Source organism: Antechinus flavipes, chromosome 3 (assembly GCF_016432865.1).
Source record: "Antechinus flavipes isolate AdamAnt ecotype Samford, QLD, Australia chromosome 3, AdamAnt_v2, whole genome shotgun sequence".
In the NCBI taxonomy this organism is placed as follows: Eukaryota; Metazoa; Chordata; class Mammalia; order Dasyuromorphia; family Dasyuridae; genus Antechinus; species Antechinus flavipes.
In genome coordinates, this window is record NC_067400.1 from 620572084 (window position 1) to 620590834 (window position 18751).

The 18751-nt window shown below is 39.5% G+C and overlaps 1 protein-coding gene across 1 annotated transcript; it reads right to left on the reverse strand.

Annotated features, from left to right (window-relative positions):
* Window positions 1-770: 770 nt before the first annotated feature.
* Window positions 771-1715, reverse strand: LOC127557581 (olfactory receptor 2H2-like). The gene has a single exon (XM_051990891.1). The coding sequence runs from the start codon at window positions 1713-1715 to the stop codon at window positions 771-773; it is 945 nt and encodes a 314-aa protein (XP_051846851.1).
* Between the last annotated feature and the right edge of the window lie 17036 nt (window positions 1716-18751).

Consider the following 18751-nt stretch of genomic DNA (forward strand, 5'->3'; position numbering starts at 1 on the left):
AGGCTCAAAGAAGGGTTGCGTTCAGTGACAGATCTAGGATTCACATCTAAGTCTTCTGCTAAATCGAATGTTCTTTCTGTGGTTCCACAAAGAGGCAGGTACTGAGGTCCTCATCACTCTGCCTTCAAGCAGCAACTGCCACTTGGCAGGATGTTGGAGAGAGGATTCCAGCTCATGCATGGTCTGGACTTAGATCCTCTGCCCCCCTGAGAGACTTTGAGAAACACTGAAGCTGACGTCCTCAGAGACAGTCTCCTCCAAACCTTTTGTTTTTCCCATCCAAGTTCAGAGGGGTCACGACTGGTTCTACAACAAAGAGGTAGACTTGAACCCACATCAGCTGCCTTGCCACTATGCTCGGGTCCTGTGCTGTTTTCTCTATCCTAGGAGTGTGTAACCTGGGTCCATAAGACAGATTTCAGGGCAAAACTTTATTTTCAGTAACTAATAACTAAAATCCACTCAATTATGAATTAAAAAATTATTCTGAGAAGGGGTCCTGCCCTTCACCAGCCTGCCAAAAGGATCCATGATGCAGAGCCCTACTCAACAACACATTACCTTCTCACTGTCTGTTACAGTGACTTTTGGGGCCTGCTTCCCCTGTTGCTGGGCAACAGCTATTGCTGTGCAAAGGTAGGTTGGGTTGCTAGGGAAGGTCCCCTTTGTCGGGCAGAGATGGAGGTTCTCTGGCAGGGACTCCTGCAAGAGGAGGGATGTGGATCTAGATCATCCCTGCGGCACATAGAGCACCTCTCTTTTCTAGCAATCTATGATTCTGTCCCTCCGGCCCTCAGCCCCTGGATGCGGGCGGCGGCGTACCTGGCAGCCCGGTGCACGTCCTTGTTCCGCAGACTGTAGATGAGTGGGTTAAGCAGCGGAGTGACCACGATGTAGAAGACGGATGTGAGCTTGTGGCGCCCGGCCGGGGTGGGCCCCTTGGGCCTCAGGTACATGGCCATCACGGTCCCGTAGAAGAGGCCCACCACGGCCAGGTGGGCTCCACAGGTGGAGAGGGCCTTGCGGCGACTCCGGGCCGAGGGCAGGCGCAGGGCAGTGGCCAGGATGAGACTATAGGAAGCCAGAATGCAGCTGAAGGGCCCCAGGAGAATGGGGACACCCATGGCATAGACTAGGGCCCGGTTGGGGGCTGTGTCTGCGCAGGCCACTCTTAGAACTGCCGGCAGTTCGCAGAAAAAGTGGTCAATGGGCGGGCGCCCGAGGCAGTAAGGAAGGCGGAGGGCAGCAGCGGCATTGGGCACAGAAAGCAAAAAGCCCAGGGCCCAGGCCCCCCCTGCCAGCCCCCCACAGAGGCTCGGGGTCATGATGGCGGCGTAGTGAAGAGGTCGGCAGACAGCCAGGTAGCGGTCCACAGCCATGGAGGCCAGAAGGAGGGCCTCGGTGCTGCCCAGAGAGAGGGCGATGTAGAGCTGAGCCCCACAGCGGGCAAAAGGAAGCGCCCGCCTCTGGGCTAGCATGTGCGCCAGGGCCTGCGGCACGGTGGTGCTCACGTAGGACACATCCAGCAGAGCTAGGTGAGTCAGCAGGCGGTACATGGGCCGGTGCAGCCGGCTGTCCAGGAGGATCAGGGTCACCAGGAAGGCATTGCCCAGCAGAGTGGCCAGGTAGGAGGCCAGCACGGCAGCAAACAAGAGGGGCTGGAGGGCAGGGCCGGTAGAGAGACCCAGCAGGAGAAATTCAGCCAGAGCCGTCATGTTCCCTTGACTCATCCTGTGGAGACAGGGGGGGCAGAGTCAGGCCACTGATGGGGACCATTCCCCTCTTCTCTGTTCTCCTCTCTCCCCTCCTCTTCTGGCTTCCCCTCTCTGGTTAGCTGCCACAGCAACAAGAAACTCCTTAGCCTAGTAGTACCTACCTATAATCTGGCTCCCATCTCCCGCTCTGGTCTTAGTTTAAAATACTTCTTCACTCAGTTCTTGTTCCAGGTAAGGTTTGTCTTCTTAGCCCCTTACCTTGACACAAGAGGCCTGGAACACCCAGATCCCAGGATTCTGGGAAGGGAGCACAGAGGTGAAGAGAATAGAGATGGAAAGGAGAGAAGAGGAGGAGAGTGGGAGGAAAGAAGCAGGAGGTGGGCAAAGCTGAGAAGGCCTGTCTTTGTCTCCTGAAACCCCCAGCTTTTCCTCAGAGTGTTCCCAGACCATCTCTAGTGGGGAGCACACTGTGTATTTTATATTTGGTCTGTCTTTAGGCACTTGTGTATGTGCATGGTGCCCCTCCTAGCCATAGGAACTCTGTCCCCAGGGAATAAAAGAATGGGTAGATAGCACTGCTGAGGTGCTCCATGGTTTACGAAAGAACATGCAGAATCAGGGAAATGCTGTAGTACTGGAAAAAGCTCAACACTGGCCTTTTTATTTCAAATGGGGGAAGAGGATGAATTCAGCAGGCTCTAAGCTTGTGGGCTTAACTTTTATTTGTGCCAAAATTCGCAATTCTCTAATTAAAAGGATAGTGAACACCTGAAAAATTAGAGTCAACACAACTTCACCAAGGGCAAGTTATACCACAATAATGATCAGCTTTTGTGACAGACCTGCTAGGCAGGTGGTTTTAGAAAATGGTTTTAGATATGGTTTTAGATATGGTTTTAGAAAATCATGTGACAAAGACTTTCATACATCTCTGGTGGATCAAACAGGGAGATGTGAGCTAAATGTTAACACAACTATGAATGCTGATGTTTCCTAAATGACCAGACTCAATGTCATCATAAGGATCTGAAGTCAGCTTAGAAGGAAGTTTGTAGAGGAGGGTTTCAGAAACCTTTAACTCTCTGCATTTAACATCTTAGTAAAGACTTGGATGAAAGTGCATATGGCAGGCTTATGATGCAATGTTGGGATGAATAGTTACCATTCAAGATGGCAGAAAAGGGATCCAAAACGTCTTGAAAGTTCAAAATGTTAGGTTTTAAATTTAATAGGAAAAACATAAAAGCTTAAAAAATAGTTTTGGAAGCACAATGGGAGAAGCATAACTAGAAAGGAAAATATTTTTCTGAAAACTTTCTGGAGTATTTATTGGACTATAAACTTAATATGTGATGACATGGGTTATTTTTGTTGAGTCATTTTTCAGTCATATTCAACTTTTCATGACACCACTTGGGGTTTTTTTGGCAAAGATACTAGAACAGTTTGTCCTTTCTTTTTCCAGCTCATTTTATAGATGAGGAAAGTGAGGCAAATGGCGTTAAATAACTCACACAAGATTATACAACTTAGAAGTGTCAGAGGCCATATTTGAATTCATCAAGATGAATTTTCCTGATTCCATACCCAGATTACCCTGTTGACCATAGAAAATGTAATTAAGAAAATCTTAGACTTTATTGAAATGATTATCCAAGACTAGTGAGGTGCTTTTGTGGTTGCTGCTGCTGGGTCTTGTCTTTCAGATCATACCTGGACCCTTGTGTTTAGTTTAGGTGCCATGTTCTAGGAAGTATATTGATCTTCTATAGAAGAGGGCATACAGGGAGAGTTAAGGGTCATAACACATGAGAATGGATTGGATGATATAGGATGGTTAGCCTGGAGAACTGCAAATTTTTCTTGGAAAGAGAGACTGTTTTCAAACATTTATTTGAGTGGCTGCCACATGGAAGAGACTTATTCTTTGCCTCAGGAGGCAGAACTTGTCATATGTTATAACTGAGCAAATTTAGGCTTATTATAAAAGAAAAAAGAGAAAAACTCTTTTTTAACAGGTAGAGCTCTAAAAAATCAAAGTGAAATACCTTTGAACATAAGTTCTCTCTCACTGGAGGTCTTTGGTTAAAGGCTAGATGACCCCCTTATTCAATATCCAAATTTTTTTGAAAAAAAAATTTATATTTAGAGGATATTATTTTTTCCAGGTATAGGTTGTATTCATTGCTCACTGATTTGTCCCTTGTGACTCTGAGATTATCTCCTGTCCCACAGTCTTTCCCTATCCAGGACATTGCTTTGTACAAAATCATCTTCCTAATGCACAGATGTAATGGGTCTAACCCAGTTGAAAAAGTATTGTTTTTTGCATCAGAGATCTTAAGTTCAGATCTGCCTCTGACACTCCCTGTATGATCTTGGACAAATCATACATGTAGTAGGAACTTAATAAATGTCTATTGATTGATTATGGATTCTCCCTACCTTCTAATTTCTCTTTTATTCTAGCCTCTTCCTCTCTTCTGCTTCTTAAATTTCATTTTTCAATGTTTCTCTTCCTATTTGATCTATCTTATCTCTATATTCTGCGCTCGCTCTCTCTCTCTCTCTCTCTCTCTCTCTCTCTCTCTCTCTCTCTTTGCTTTCTCTCCCTTTATCATTTCTCTCAACTTCTTTCTTCCCTTGGTTCAAATAAATTCAATAAGCATTTATTAAGTGCTTAGTGTATGAGACTTTGAGATACAAAGATAAAGGAAAAAATTACCTATCTTCAAGAAGCAAATATACTTCAGGGAGCAGAGCCAAGATGATGGAGAGCAGACAACTCTCTGTAAGCTCCTCTAATCTTCTCTCAAATCAACAGCAGATTAAGGCTCTAAACTGGTTTTGGAGTCAAAGAATCCACAAATTTTTGGAGCACAACACATTTCTAGAAGAAGTTATCCTGGAAGAACTTCAGAACAAGTCTGTTTCAATAGGACAGGGGGACAGTCTGTCAAGCCCAGGCAACAGCATGAGAAACCTGGGGCAAATAGCTGAGGTGGGAGTCAGAGCATTGTAGTTACATGCACCTGGGAATCTTCTGGGAGCTTCTTAGGCCAGCCTGTCCTGGTTGCAAGCAGGTGGTTTGGAAGATTTGCTACAAAAGGCAAATGGTAAACCACTGAGCCCCAGAAGAACACTGGACTTAGCTGCCATTATGCAACACTGATAATCAATCAGCAGAACTGCTCCCGGGGCAAATTAAAGCAGCTGTTGCTTCTTTGCCTTAAACAGACCTCAAACCTTAAAAAATGAATAAAAAGAATTCTCATCTCAGATAGCTTTTGTGGAGAGAGAGAAGAACAGACCTCAAATCCTGAGATTCCTAAAGGCAAAGCAATTCCAGATGAAGCCCTAAAGGGAGACATGAAATGTTCCCCATTTCACAAGAAAGAAACAAAACAAGTACCTGGATGTGTAAATATAAAAATAATGTCCGGAGGTAATGACATTGAAAGTTACAAAATTTACTGAAACCATGAAAGTGTAAAATTATCTGGAATGAATTCACAGACTCAAACTTGTCTTCAAGTCAAAGGGCAAATCTTTATTATAATGCAATAAGGCAGGCTGAGATTCCTAGCAGAACTCTGTTAACAAAGGAAGAGGTAGGACCTTTTGTGGGAAAGGACCTAAAGTAAGATATGCTAACTATGTTAATTGTATGTGTCAGTAAATCAACCAGTAGACTTGGTCATCCTGTTTGTACAAGATAACTTCAGGAGTTGATATCCTTAGCTTAACCTACAGATTGTATAAGGTAATTAGAGCATCAGTACAGGATAATGCTGTACAAGATAATTCTGTCAGTTCAAGATAATTCTATAGGATCAGTTTCTTCCTCACTGGGACCCACTTAAGTTACTGTGTGGCTGTCCAGGAACATGATCTTTTTCTGGAGTTCATGCCATCAGAGGAAGAGACTACTGTTTACTAAGGGAAATCAGGAAAAGCTTCCCATTGAAAATGGCAACTGAAGCAAGATTCCAAAAGGTGGAGATGAGGAAGTTCATTCCAGGTAAGGGGAGAAGAGATATTGCAAAGGCATAGAGAAAGAGGGTGTAAATTTAATTCAGGAAATAACTTGCAATCAGTTTTCTGGATCTATAGGGACAGTAAGACTTTTTAATGACCAAAATTCAGTATAGAAGAAAAGGGGTTTTGCTGTTAACAGATATGTATAACGAGATTAGGAATATGATATAAATAGATGAAGAACAATTGTCTCCTTAGCTCATTTTTGTTTCTTGTTCAAATTTATTTGCATACTAAGCCAGAGAGGATCTTGGGAACATCTTACCTAATTTAAATTAGGTAGTTACCTACAAGGAATAGCTATACTTTTATGCCCAGCCATAGAGATGGAAAATTAAAAAAAAAAAGAAAATATTACTTTGGGAGTTTTCTATATGGTTTTTGTTAGCTACAGAGTGTAGCTATAGCTAAAGAGCTATCAGGCTCTCCTTTTGAGGAAAGATTTTGGCTATTCTATTCTAGTTGTTCATTCTTCATTCTCCAGGGTGACCAATGGCACACGGAGAACAATGTCTTGACTTGCAAGTGAATTGGATTTAAATGAGGCAAAACTGTGCAAAGTTATTAGCCTCACATTTTCCTCAAGAGTCAATGGAATCCAGTGGCAAGACATAGATTAGGATGACTGGGAATGGCCCCAGATGCAGTGGGAGACCTTGGCCTTTTTAAATTAAGGCCTTTCCCAGGTCTCAGTTTGTCTGAGGTAATACCAATTCAGTGGTTAAGTCGAGGTAAGAACAAGGCAAAGAATGGCCTAGTTTGCCTTCACAAAAGAATCTATTTGGGAAGGGAGATCTTTAGAGTTTCCTGCTAAAACAGAAACAATTGTTATTTACACTCATTCTGAGCCAACAAAGCCCAAACAGTAAGCAAGTGAAACTAGGTCTGGCACTTATTATTGGCCAGTCAGTGAGAACCAGTGATTTGGGTTTAGAGACACAATCTAATAGTTTCATTTGAATTCCAATGGACTTTATCAAACCTTAGTTTTTCAGAGCTATAGTTTAATAAATCACAAACTACAAGACACAAAAAAAATCACATTTTTTTTGGGGGGGTGGAATAGAATAAGTAGAAAAGAAAAAATTCTAGCTGGAAACTGAACTGAAAAGCCCAGTGTGTGGACCTGAAGAGGCAAGCCCAGAAGCTAAAAGCAAGGAGGAGTAAACCAAGCAACTTTTGGGATTAGATCACAGCCTAAAAAAGATTACATACCTAGGAATTTACAGCAGGCACTGTGGGGTCTTTGTACTGAGCTGAATAGCCATGCTCAGGAAGAAACAGGAAGAGTGTGAGCATTGTGCCCCAGATAAAAATTGAAGTGGATGAAAGATGGAAATACAAAATGAATCTAGAAAGGTAATTTCAGTGTCAGTGATGAAGCCCTGGATTACTAAGTAGGGTTGCCAGTGAGAAGTACTTATTCCCCGTGACAAGCAGGGAAGGGCATGATGGGGATCTGTTTAACCTTATAGTCCCACCCTATGTGGAGAGCTTGGGTAGCCAGACCTTGCTCTGTCCAGTCAGAAAGCCAAATCATGTCCAACCCCCAAGGTTAAATTTCTCCTCTAAATCTATAGATTTAGTTTGTCAGTAAAGAGCATGCTTCCATCTCATGGAAGATCCTTTTTCTCATGGTTAATTGTAAGATCTGCTAGATAATTTGTCTTTTTCATTATTAATAGTTAAAATATCTTCATTGCTAACTATATGCTTTTCCAACTCTTATTTCATATTTACTATTCCTAGAGAGAATGGCCATTGTGAATTCTTCATATGACCAAATCCCAACATTTGGTGCCTACATTACTCCCAATATTTGGTGTGCTGAACCTCAAACTCATCATTTGGAACTAGGAATTGCCAGTTGCTATCCTGAATACATCATCAGGATAAGGAGTCTGTATCTTATCCCAGAGGAAATTGGGATGATAGATTTTAGGGCAGGGGAGTGATATTAACCAGTCCTATGTACTAGCAAGATGCATTTATCAGCTTGTGGAAGATAGATTAGAAAAGAGAATAATATCAGGAAACTATTATAATATTTCAGGTGAGGAATCTGAAGTAGGATAATATGAAGAACAGAGGTTTGAAGTGAGATATTTTAGAGATAACATTCGATCAGACTTTTACTTCATCTTCTCAAAACTCTCAGAGATCCCAAATATACTCTTTATTTTAACAAATGTACATGCCCTAAGTATATGATTTGCTTTTTTGAATAAAGTCTGGAAAGTTTTTTTTTAAGCTGGCATAAATGCTTTCTGAGAGAGGGAACATCAACTCAGTCACATTTTAGCATGGATTGATTTCTTAGCTTAGTTATCTAGAACCACATAGAATGTAATTTTAAAGATGCTTAGAACACAGAAGATGAGCTGTTAAAACAGAGGGTAAAGTGGTAAAATAGTTATCAGGAATGGTAAATAGAAATATTTGAGAAAAATTAATTTTAAAAGAATATCATATAAAAATAGTATAGAGATTCAGAGATTCACTTTACGACAGAGAATTTATGTCATAGGGATCCATCACGTGTAACAAAAATTTGTTATTTTATTTTATGAACAATTAACAAGGGGAAGAGGAGTTCTGTAGTGGAAAACACATTTAACCAGGATAAAGAAGCCATTAAGGGGAAGACATTATAAGGTGAAAAAAAGTATCTCAAAGTGAGCTAGTCCACAAAGGAGTTAGTAAAGATCTACAGTATGAGCAGATCTTTTATAGGGGAAATGTAATGTTGGGGGTTTGATACCATAACTTGAAAAGTCTCAGGGAAAGAAGGAAAAATAAAGGCAGGAACAAGGATGTATATTGACATACTAAGACTATCTTAAAAAATATTCTAGGAAACCCGAGTTTCACACATTATGTTTGAAGTACTCATTCTATGCTTAACCAGACAGTCTGGGAATTGTAATTGATAATGGAACAGAATGATCTTGCTTTGTCAATTTTCTATGATTGTCCTGACTGTCTTTAAAGATGCTCACTAGATAGTCTTGGGAAACCTAAGTTCTCAGGATGAGCATTTTAGAATTTCCTGACCAGAGGAGAGAATAAGCTGGTTTCAGAAATCACATCAGAGGGGACTCTAAGAATGTAGAATGAAGAAGATCAAAGCTCTGAGGGACTTCAGAACAGAGGATGTCAGAGGTAGTAGTCACCGTTAGAATGTAAGATGTCAGAGCTTGGAGGTTTCTTAGAACATGTTCTTAGAACAGAGTTGGTGGGGACCTTCATTTAGTGGCAGAGTGGAAACAAGTCCAGAGAGACTCATGAGTTGCCCCAAATCTACAAGGGAATATTTGATTCCCCACTGAATCCCAGGAAGTCACTTTCCTCATTCCTCCTGTCAGGTAAATCTCTCCTTAATTTTATTGATTTGGTCTAGCCATGTAAATTGACATCCCTTTCTCTCCTTCATTAGATGGGCCATATTTACTCCACCACATGCTAAATGTCTTTTTTGTTGAACATGTCCCTTCCCGATGCTTCCTGACAGAAGCATAGTGGTGTTTCATAAGAATTTATTAATTATAAAAAGAATCTTGAAGTCTATAACATGGCTTTTTTGGCTTTTTTGATAATAGCAAAGTACTGTAGATAACTCATATTCATGTGACAGGGAAATGACTGAAAAAAAAATCATGGCATATCAACATGGTGAAACTGCATCTTCAAAAATGGAGGGAAAGCCAAGAACAAAAAGACATGGGGAGCATGTGAAATGCTGTTGACACAGTTCTGGCTTTGCTCTTTACCTCTGTGTGAACTTGGATAAGACATCTCTTTGGGTTTCCTCATATGTATAAAATTGTAGGGTTAAGTTAAATGATCTCTCATTTTTCTGTCAATGGTTAATCTATGACCATTTATCCATCCATTTGTTCATTCACCTATCCATTCAGCAAGGATTTATTGTGTCTACTACATGATAGGTGCTATGGTAAATATTGTAATTAAATGAACTTAGGAATTTCTGATTTCATATTTATGGGTACCATTCCATAATAACCTTTTCCCACTTTATTTGATGGTCTTTCTGAGTTACTATAATCATTTTTTTTGGGTCAGGTGACAGAGTTTTGGTGCTTGAGCTTTTCAGATTGCTGGGCTGGCTAGTAGATGAAAGAGATTCAGCTTCCTTTGTGTCTGTGTTCAGAAGACTTCCATCAGGCTGGCGTGCCAGATCATGTTTTCTCCAACACAACCTCTGAGAACCCCAGCTTGCTTCCATGCCAGAATCAGAGGGATTTTGATGGACACAGAAACCATTTGGTTCAAGAAATCTCTCCTTAGAAATTACTAACTAGTGGCATTGGGGAAAGCACATTCACCTTAGAAGCATGAGATCTGAGTTCATTATTTTTATATGAATTACTTCCCTTCTCTCATTTATTCATTTTCTTTGTCTATAAAAGGAGGAGGGTGGATTCTGTGACTTTTAGGATCTTTTCTAGCTCTAAATGGATTTGAATTTAGCATTGTTCATTATCTGAGCAACTTCCCCTGATCCTGATTGGGATGGCTTACTCTCATCATTTTGGGTTATTACCTAAGCTTGTGATAGATAACATGGGTATACCCATCTTCTACCTGGACTGCCTCTGTTTACCCCTTAGTTTATCTGACTTACCTGATAGATAGGATTACAGTGAGAATTTTGACCTCATCACTTCATCAGAGAACCTTGTCCTGATCCTGCCCCACTGTTTGCCTATCTCCACATGATCCCTCTACTAATAGTTATATCCTAGCACACCCCTCCCATCTGGCACCCAGGAAAAAGAAGGTCAACAAGGAACAGGATTCTGAAGGATTTGAAGGATTTACAGTTTCAGAAACCTATGGATGAGGGTGGAATCTTCCTCCATCAGGGTGATGTGAACTATCTTCCCCTGTCAAGAAGAAGCCTGTCTGGCAATTATTAGATACAACTAATTCCCAGACTATCTTGTTGGTATAGAACGTGAAGATGGAACTCTTGTTTATCCCGCAAATCTCTGCATCTTTAGACAGATGTGGGACCTGGTCTGCCAGGTGCATCAATCTGGCTCCCTGAATCCTTCCACCTTTAAGCTCCTTGGCACTTCCTCTCCTCCTTGATGTCCCTTCCCTCTTGAGTTCATCTCTTTACACTTAGGAAACCCCCAAGGCTAGATTTCCCTCTATAAAAAGATGATCTTATATGACGAGTTTTGCTAAGTTCTTTTCAGAACTAAGCCCACTATGAGTTACTATATTTCCCCTCTCATAGAGCCTTCCCTTTAATGGTACTTTTCTACTTACTCTGGCATGTCAAACATTCCATTCAATGGCTTATTTTCACTTCATGGAGTATTTCCTTTCTCCTGGTTAATTGTACCCTGGGAAACCTCTCTTTTTTCTTGCTGACTCTATGCTCTCCCAACTTTATTTCATATTTATCACTCCTGGTGCCTATTTTACTTCCTATTTTTGTCTGTAACCTATTCCCCCAAATAAATCTGCTTTTTACCAAAGAGAGTGGCCATTGTGAATTTGTCACATATTTATTTTGAACTAGATATTACTACCTCGACCTCATCAGATGCAGAGCAAAAATCTATTTGCAACTTTATAAATAAGCGTCAGGGTATTTTCTAAGACAAAAGAGGTTAAGCATTTTTCTCAGTCACTCAATTCATGTGTGTCCAAAGTCGGACATAAACCCATTTCTTACAGACAAGATTTATCACCTATTTGTATTCAAGCTCAACAAATTCTTTGAAAAATACACATGTTTAACCTATATTGGAATGTTTGATGTCTAGGGGACGAAGAGAAGGAAGGGAAAAAATTTGGAACCCAAGATTTTGCATGAGTAAATGTTGAAAATTATCTTTTCATGTATTTTGAAAAATAAAAAAAAGCTATTATAAAAAAAATTGTGAGCTTTAGAAGCTCACAAAGTGAATGTAAGGCAAAGGAGGGACAAATATTTGAGCAGTGACAAAATTCCATTCTTTCTTTACCTTTCTCTAGATAGGAATGAAGGCAGTGGATACAAAAAATGATGAGACATGGATACTTAGGTATGAATTGTAGGGTATATGTAGGATTAAACTTTGTCATGGGGTGAAAGCTTTAGAGTATGCATAGCAAAGTAGAAGGGCCATCCTTCCCTTTCCTCCCCTGATCCAGGCTCTCCCAGCTCCTAGCTTTAATCAAGGACATAGTTTATCTCCCCAGAAGTGGCACCCCTTCCCCACTTCCACATGTGTTTATATCCATCATACTACTCTTTGCACCCTCAGTGCGGACTTACCTCCTTCTCGTGCCCTTAAGGGTCAGATTTCAGTTTTTCTCCAGCCAACAATATTAACTCTTTAATTCCCACCTTAGCATCTTGTGTGCTATCACATAGGATTGTGAGCATATGAGAGGCAAGAGTAGATAAAGAATAATACTCAGATTCAGGGAGGGGAGAGACAAAGGGATAGTTCATTTTCCCTTAGGAGAACCCAAGAAGGGGCAGTGTGTCTTCTCTTCCCTCCTCTCACTTATGGTACCATCCCATTTCTCCTGGGTCAGAGGATGTTGCTTCCATCATCAACTTCCTTGGGGACTCCTAAAGTATCTCCGTTAATGAAGCTGGGAAGGTGAGACTTGTGCCCTTGAGCCCAGGCCTTGGTGTGCCACCTTGGCCCCAATACATATCCCCTTGGGGGTGGGAAATGAGAAAGTGGTGAATGGTGGAGTTTGCCGTGTAGTCTAAACCATAGGATTTCATCAAAGTTCTTAGGTACTGAAGAGTGTATGTCAACAATTTACACACACACACACAGAAAGAGAGACAGACAGACAGAGAGAGACAGACAGAGAGAGAGAGAGAGAGAGAGAGAGAGAGAGAGAGAGAGAGAGAAAGCAAATACATTGTAAAGCATTGTACAGCAATGAAGCATTGGGGCAACTCAGATGACTGGTATAAAAATTATGGTCATGGGAGTCTAGAGGAAGGTGAGATCTAGAAAGGAGTGTTATGGATGAAAAAAGCTATGGAAGATGATGATTCCTGGTTGGATCAGGAGGTTAGTCAACAAGACCACATCTACAATTGTGCTTATTTCAAGGAAGCACAGTCTGTCAAGGATATACTTGATAAAAAAAGGTGTGTTCAGCTAAGGATCTGGGAACAAAGATGATGAAGGGAGTAGAAATCAAGCTTTATGAGAATCAATAGGAAAGGTGGATCTTTAGGCCAAAGAAGAGAGGAACAAGGACAGACACGGGAGATATTTTTGAATTTCTGTAAAATTTCATGTAGAAGAGTTCCTTTGTTTATTTGACTTGCCCAAGAAGAAATAATGAGGAATAATAGGTAGAGAATTCAGAAAGACCAAATTGGGCTTAGTAGAAGGAAAAACTTCTGAAGAATTTGAGTTGTGCCAAACTAGAGAGGGATTCTTGGCCTGTGCTTTCAAATAGAGGTTGGATGACCACTTGCCAGTGACATTGTAGAGGGAGGTTTCATAATTCCAGTACAGGGTTGGCTAGAACACTTTTGAGGTCCGCTCAGATGACTCTGAAGTTCTAAAAGGCCTGTTCAGTCTCCATGAGAAAGCATCATCATGCTTCGCATGTCTTGATTCTTGAATTTTAAAAAAATCCCACTTTTGAAGTCCTTTTTATCCTAGGGCCTTCACCTTCTTTTTTTTGTCTTTATCCTACACATGTATTTTTGTATACATGTTGTTTATTGTCTCCCTAATTAGATTATGAGCTCCTATAGGGCAGGGACTGTTTTTTGCTTCTTCTTGTATCTTTAGTGCTTTTCACAATGCCTGATGCAGTAGATGCTTACTAAGTGTTTATTGACTGACTGACTAATGAAACTGTGATGGAGGTGTGAATATTTCCCCCAAGAATGCAGATTTTAGCTTACCCATGTCTTCTCATTCTGAGAATCTTGTCCATGTCTTTTTACAAATCACCAGAGTTCATACAGCAATATGCAGTGTTCTCTCTTGACATTTTGTACCAGTGAAGTAGATGAGCTGACCACCTTTCATGTTTGCTTCATGACTGATGCATGCTTCTTCCTTTTTGCATTTATCCTTTATGGTAAGAATATCAATACAGATGTGGCTCAGTTTCCTTCATAGTTTGCCATTCATTGATCACTGGTCATGGAACTAACATTCAAAATATCACCAATTAAGTAAACAATTATAGATGGTCTAAAAATTGCATGATTTTAAATATCCTAAGTTCCTTTTCCTTCACTTTGGTCACCATCTCAGTGGAAGCACAAAAACTCAGGGCCTTGATGTGTTTTTCTCTAGATACTTAGTTTTTAGGCCAAAGAATTCATCATCAATGAGTCAACATTCTGGTGATAAGATTCTCCTTACTTTGGTAGATTGGTCCTTGGGAATCACAGTCTATTGCTGGGATCTGAAAGTTTTCCAGGATAACCTTCTAGAGTTGGTCTACCAGTAGGTTTAGTTTTTGAGAACCCAGGTTACCAACCTGGTATAATAAGATATCAGAGTAAGACTTGGTGGTGGCTTTGTGTATGACAGTTGTTTAAGAAATAATTATTAAATTGAATTGAGTTTGATGTTTAGGATGTTGAATATCATCTTGGCAAAGAACATGGAATTTTAAGTTAGGAAAACAGGGTAATGAATAGATTTATTTGTTTACAATGTTATACCATTTGATAGAATAATGAATGATAATATTGGGAATGTAACTTGGGGCCAGACTATCAGGATCCTTGAGTGGCCCTCAACCACTCAAACCTTTTTTATATGGGTTTGAATTTGAGCTTGTCAATTATGGGGGATATTTGAAATTTCTTGAACAACGGGGCAGCTAGGTAGCACAGTGGATAGAGCACCAGCCCTGAAGTCAAGAGAACCAGAGTTCAAATCTCATCTCAGACACTTAATACTTCCTAGCTGTGTGACTCTGGGCAAGTCACTTAATCCCAACCGCCTCAGCAAATTAAAAAAAAAAGAAAAAAATTTCTTGAACAACAAAGATACTAGATCAGATTCATGTATTGAAAAGACAGATCTAGCAGAAGGGATAGGGTGAATTAGAAGAAGGAGAAATTGTATGCAGGGCTATTGCTATTTATCAAAAGGCAATAAGGTTTGGTGGGAACAGTGAGGTAGGAAATGGGCAAATATGTGATGGGCTTATATGTGCTAGAATATAAAGATCTTCAAAAACCAAATGACCAGCTAGCTGACTGACTTCCTTTCATCTGTAGCCTAAGAGTTCTGGAGACAGCTGCTACTAATTCAGTTACCCTTAAGGTCTACTACTAGTTTGCTGGGTTTAGTCTATCCCGGACTTTACTTCACTCTCACCCCCGTGAGCTAGACTTTTCCTGCTGACCTTCTACATTGTATTTGGCTGGAAAATTGCTTCACTCCATCCTTTTGTTTGTTCTGCTACTCCAGAATTTCTTTGAGGTGTTATTTAATGTTTAAAAGGGAATTTGGGAAAGCTCAAATGAGTTACTACTACCTTTACTATGCCATCCATCATCCACTTTCTGTAATAGTGACTTTTTTTTTTAATCATCAAAATTATTTAAGCAAAGATTAGATAAATACTAACAGGGGATATGGTATAAAAAATTCCTGATAAGATACAGTTAGTAAATTTTCTCTGATATAATGTCCAATTCTTAAATTCTGTGATTCACTGATTTGACTGATTCCTTTTTGAGTATATCCCATTGAACACATTTTTCTTTGAATTACAAGGTGGCTTTATAGAGAGGTCATGGTTTGGAATTTTGGTCATCCTTTATGGATTATCCTCTATGATGTCATGGAAATTTGGTAGCATCCCATGTTTTTTGATACAGTCACATACTCTTTGGTTCAGAGCAGGAAGCCACATAAGTGGAGAAATTAATTAAAAATGAAGAAGGGGTTGTAGTCAACTTAGTTATGGTAGGAAAACTTGTTTTAAGTAGTATGGACCAAAAATTATCTGGCAGATATCCTTGAGCAGTGATGGTAGAGGGAAGACTTAGGAAGAAGGAGAGACATTTTTTCCTCCATGAAAGAATGGGAACTCAGGCAGCAACTATCCTTGGATTCAATAGTAGGAATCCTTAAGATGAGAGAAGATAGAAGTTATCTGTCAGTGGAAAGTGGAAAGAAGAAATTTCAGACTATGCCATTTTTATGGAAAAAGAACAAGAATCTTTGCATAATACAGACTCCTTAGATCAAGGGGAATGAGTTAGGGGAAGATTTAAAGGAAAGTCTGAGGCAATGAAAAGAGGGGTATCAGGTAATAATAATATAGTGATCACTAAAGTAAGAGATAGAGGTGTAAAGTGGGCAGGGGGGAAGAAAACAGGAATTTGTTGAAATGGTACTGAAAGTATACAGGGAAGGAAAATTAGCTGAGCTAGAATTAGGCAGGGGAACAGAAATAGGCATATGGAGAGAAGTACAAAAGGGTAAACTAAGCTGAAAAGGCTTTGATGTGTTTGTTATTTGTGACTGTGCTTCTCTTTAATGAATACAATTCTGCATTTCCATATTTTATATCTTTATCTGTCCTATAATAAAAGTTTGAAAGGATTTGAACTAGATTGTAGAAAATAGGAAGTGGGTTGAGGAAGACAAATAGATGGCAATAAATTTTCAGAGAATAGGAAATTAGCAGGCAGAATAAAAGTCAGTCAGGAATATCAAGAAGAAGGCTAAAGAACTCAGTGAAATTAAGGCAGAAGTGTCTGGAGAAGAGGGAATAATGAGGGTGTGAGAATGTCTCATTTTGCTGGTAGAACTTGATCATGAGAATGAATTCTAACTGATAATATTTGATTAAATCTGGACCCCACCATCACAATGCCCTACTTTCATATCCAATTCAGTAATCCAATAAACATTTGTGAAGAACCCATTATGGGCCAGGCGCTGTGCCCCAAACTCTCAAGTCTCTATTTAATTTAATTTGGGAAATATGAAGTTATTATTTTCAGAAAATTTCCTGAGTTAGATTAGATAAAGATGCTGGGAAATCATGAAGCTGGAAATATGGAGGAGCTCCTGCAGGGCAAGACAATTTTCCTTTAATTTTCTTGGCACTTTCAATGTTGAAGGCAACATCTATTCAGAAGAATACTGGGAGGTAGATGGTGGCAGGAAGATGGAGTGGATTCTAGTGGTGAGCTTGGAATCAACCAGCAGGAAGAGAGAGACAATCACATTGCCTGAAAGTAGTATAGGGCCATGTGATTGAGAGGAAAGATTTATTTTTCATGACATAATGCTGGACCCAAGTTTTTATGAATTAGGTCATTCAACTGAAATTTCATTTGACAGAATTTCAAGTACTTGCCCAGTTTCCCCCCACCATGATGTATATAGTTCCCCCTCTTGAGACCACTTTCTCAATTTGATCTTGTACATAGAAGTTGGGATCCAAAAGGACAGCACATTGCTGCTTACTTCCTGTAGGATTCTATGCAAGATAGTGTTATTTTCTAATATGCAAGACAGTATTATTTTCTAATATTTTTGCTCATGATCCCCCATCAGTGTCTTTTCTATTAATTATCAGCCAGAGTAATGTGACTTTTAGAAAGGACAATATTTTAGAAATAGATATTCTAATATTATTGCTCATGATCCCCCATCAGTTCTTTTCTATTAATTATCAGCCAGAATAATGTGACTTTTCGAAAGGACAATATTTTAGAAATAGCTATTGCATGAGCAGTTGTTAATAGAAATGTCCCTACAACATGAGGTTCATTCTCCTCTTGCTTACCTATTCTTATAAACCTATGTTGGTTCAAACTTAGAGGGATATCTAGACAAAAGACATACCCATTACTCTTTGTTATTAGCCATCCTTTTCTCTCTTTTTGGAATCTTCATGGAATATCTTTTAGGTGTTGCTATCTATTCAGCTTCAGGAATCAGTGTCCTTGTAAAGGATTTCCTCACTTGTTCTGGATAATTCTCTCAATCAATCAGTGCTATTTCAGGGACACTGCTATCCACTATGATAAGAGATCCAGCTCTTCTAACCTATCAATATTCACAGTGCCCTAATCTTTTTAATAGTGTAGGAAGAAGGGAGTGAATTTCTTTTCAGGAGGACTTCACGACTGAATTCAACCATCACTCTACTGACTTGCTACTGGAATGTGAGATTTCAAACTAGTTTGTTGTGTTATATTAGGAAGAATATCCTTTTTCTTTCAGCAATAAAAAGATTTATTTTAATGTATTGGGTCATCTAGTTTTTTGCAGTAATAAAGAACTTTAGCAAAATGGTTAAGGAGTTATTCAGATCTAAAGCCCACCTTTGATAGATTTGTTCAATCTAGCTGACTAGGCTTTCTATGAGTATATTAATTTGAATGGGAATGGAAACTCACAATTACATGTATATAAGTCTGCTTTGAAATATCATTGGACATATAAACCTGATCTTATATTGATGTTATATGTTCATTGATTTAATCAAGATAATGTGAAATTTATGTTTAAAAACAAACAATCCAACAACCTTGGTGGGTTACAAGGGCAAAGTGATAGGTTTTTTAGGATAAATTACTTAATATGTGGATGATATGGAGTTGGGAGAAAGAACTAACACATTGGGCAGCAGAATCATTATCCAAAATGATTTTAAGTGATAGGACAAATTGAATAAAAAATGAAATGTTATTGTGATGAAAAGTAGAGACCTATACTTGGGAAAAAATAACTCATAACACAAAATGCAATAAGTCATTATTGATTAGAAAAATCCAAATGAAAATTACTCTGAGGTACCACCTCATACTCTCAGATTGGCTAACTTGACAGAAAAGGAAAATAACAAATGTTGGAGGTGATGTGGAAAAATTTGGAGGTACTGTTTGTGGAGTTGTGAACTGAGCAACCATTTTGGAGAGTAATTTGGAATTATTAACAAAGTACTATTAAGCTGTGCATACCCTTTGAACTAGTAATACCACTACTAGATTTGTATCT

What these genes read in the sequence shown, in the direction of transcription:
- LOC127557581 (XM_051990891.1), bottom strand. Translation starts at nt 1,715, where the DNA reads ATGACGGCTCTGGCTGAATTTCTCCTGCTGGGTCTCTCTACCGGCCCT.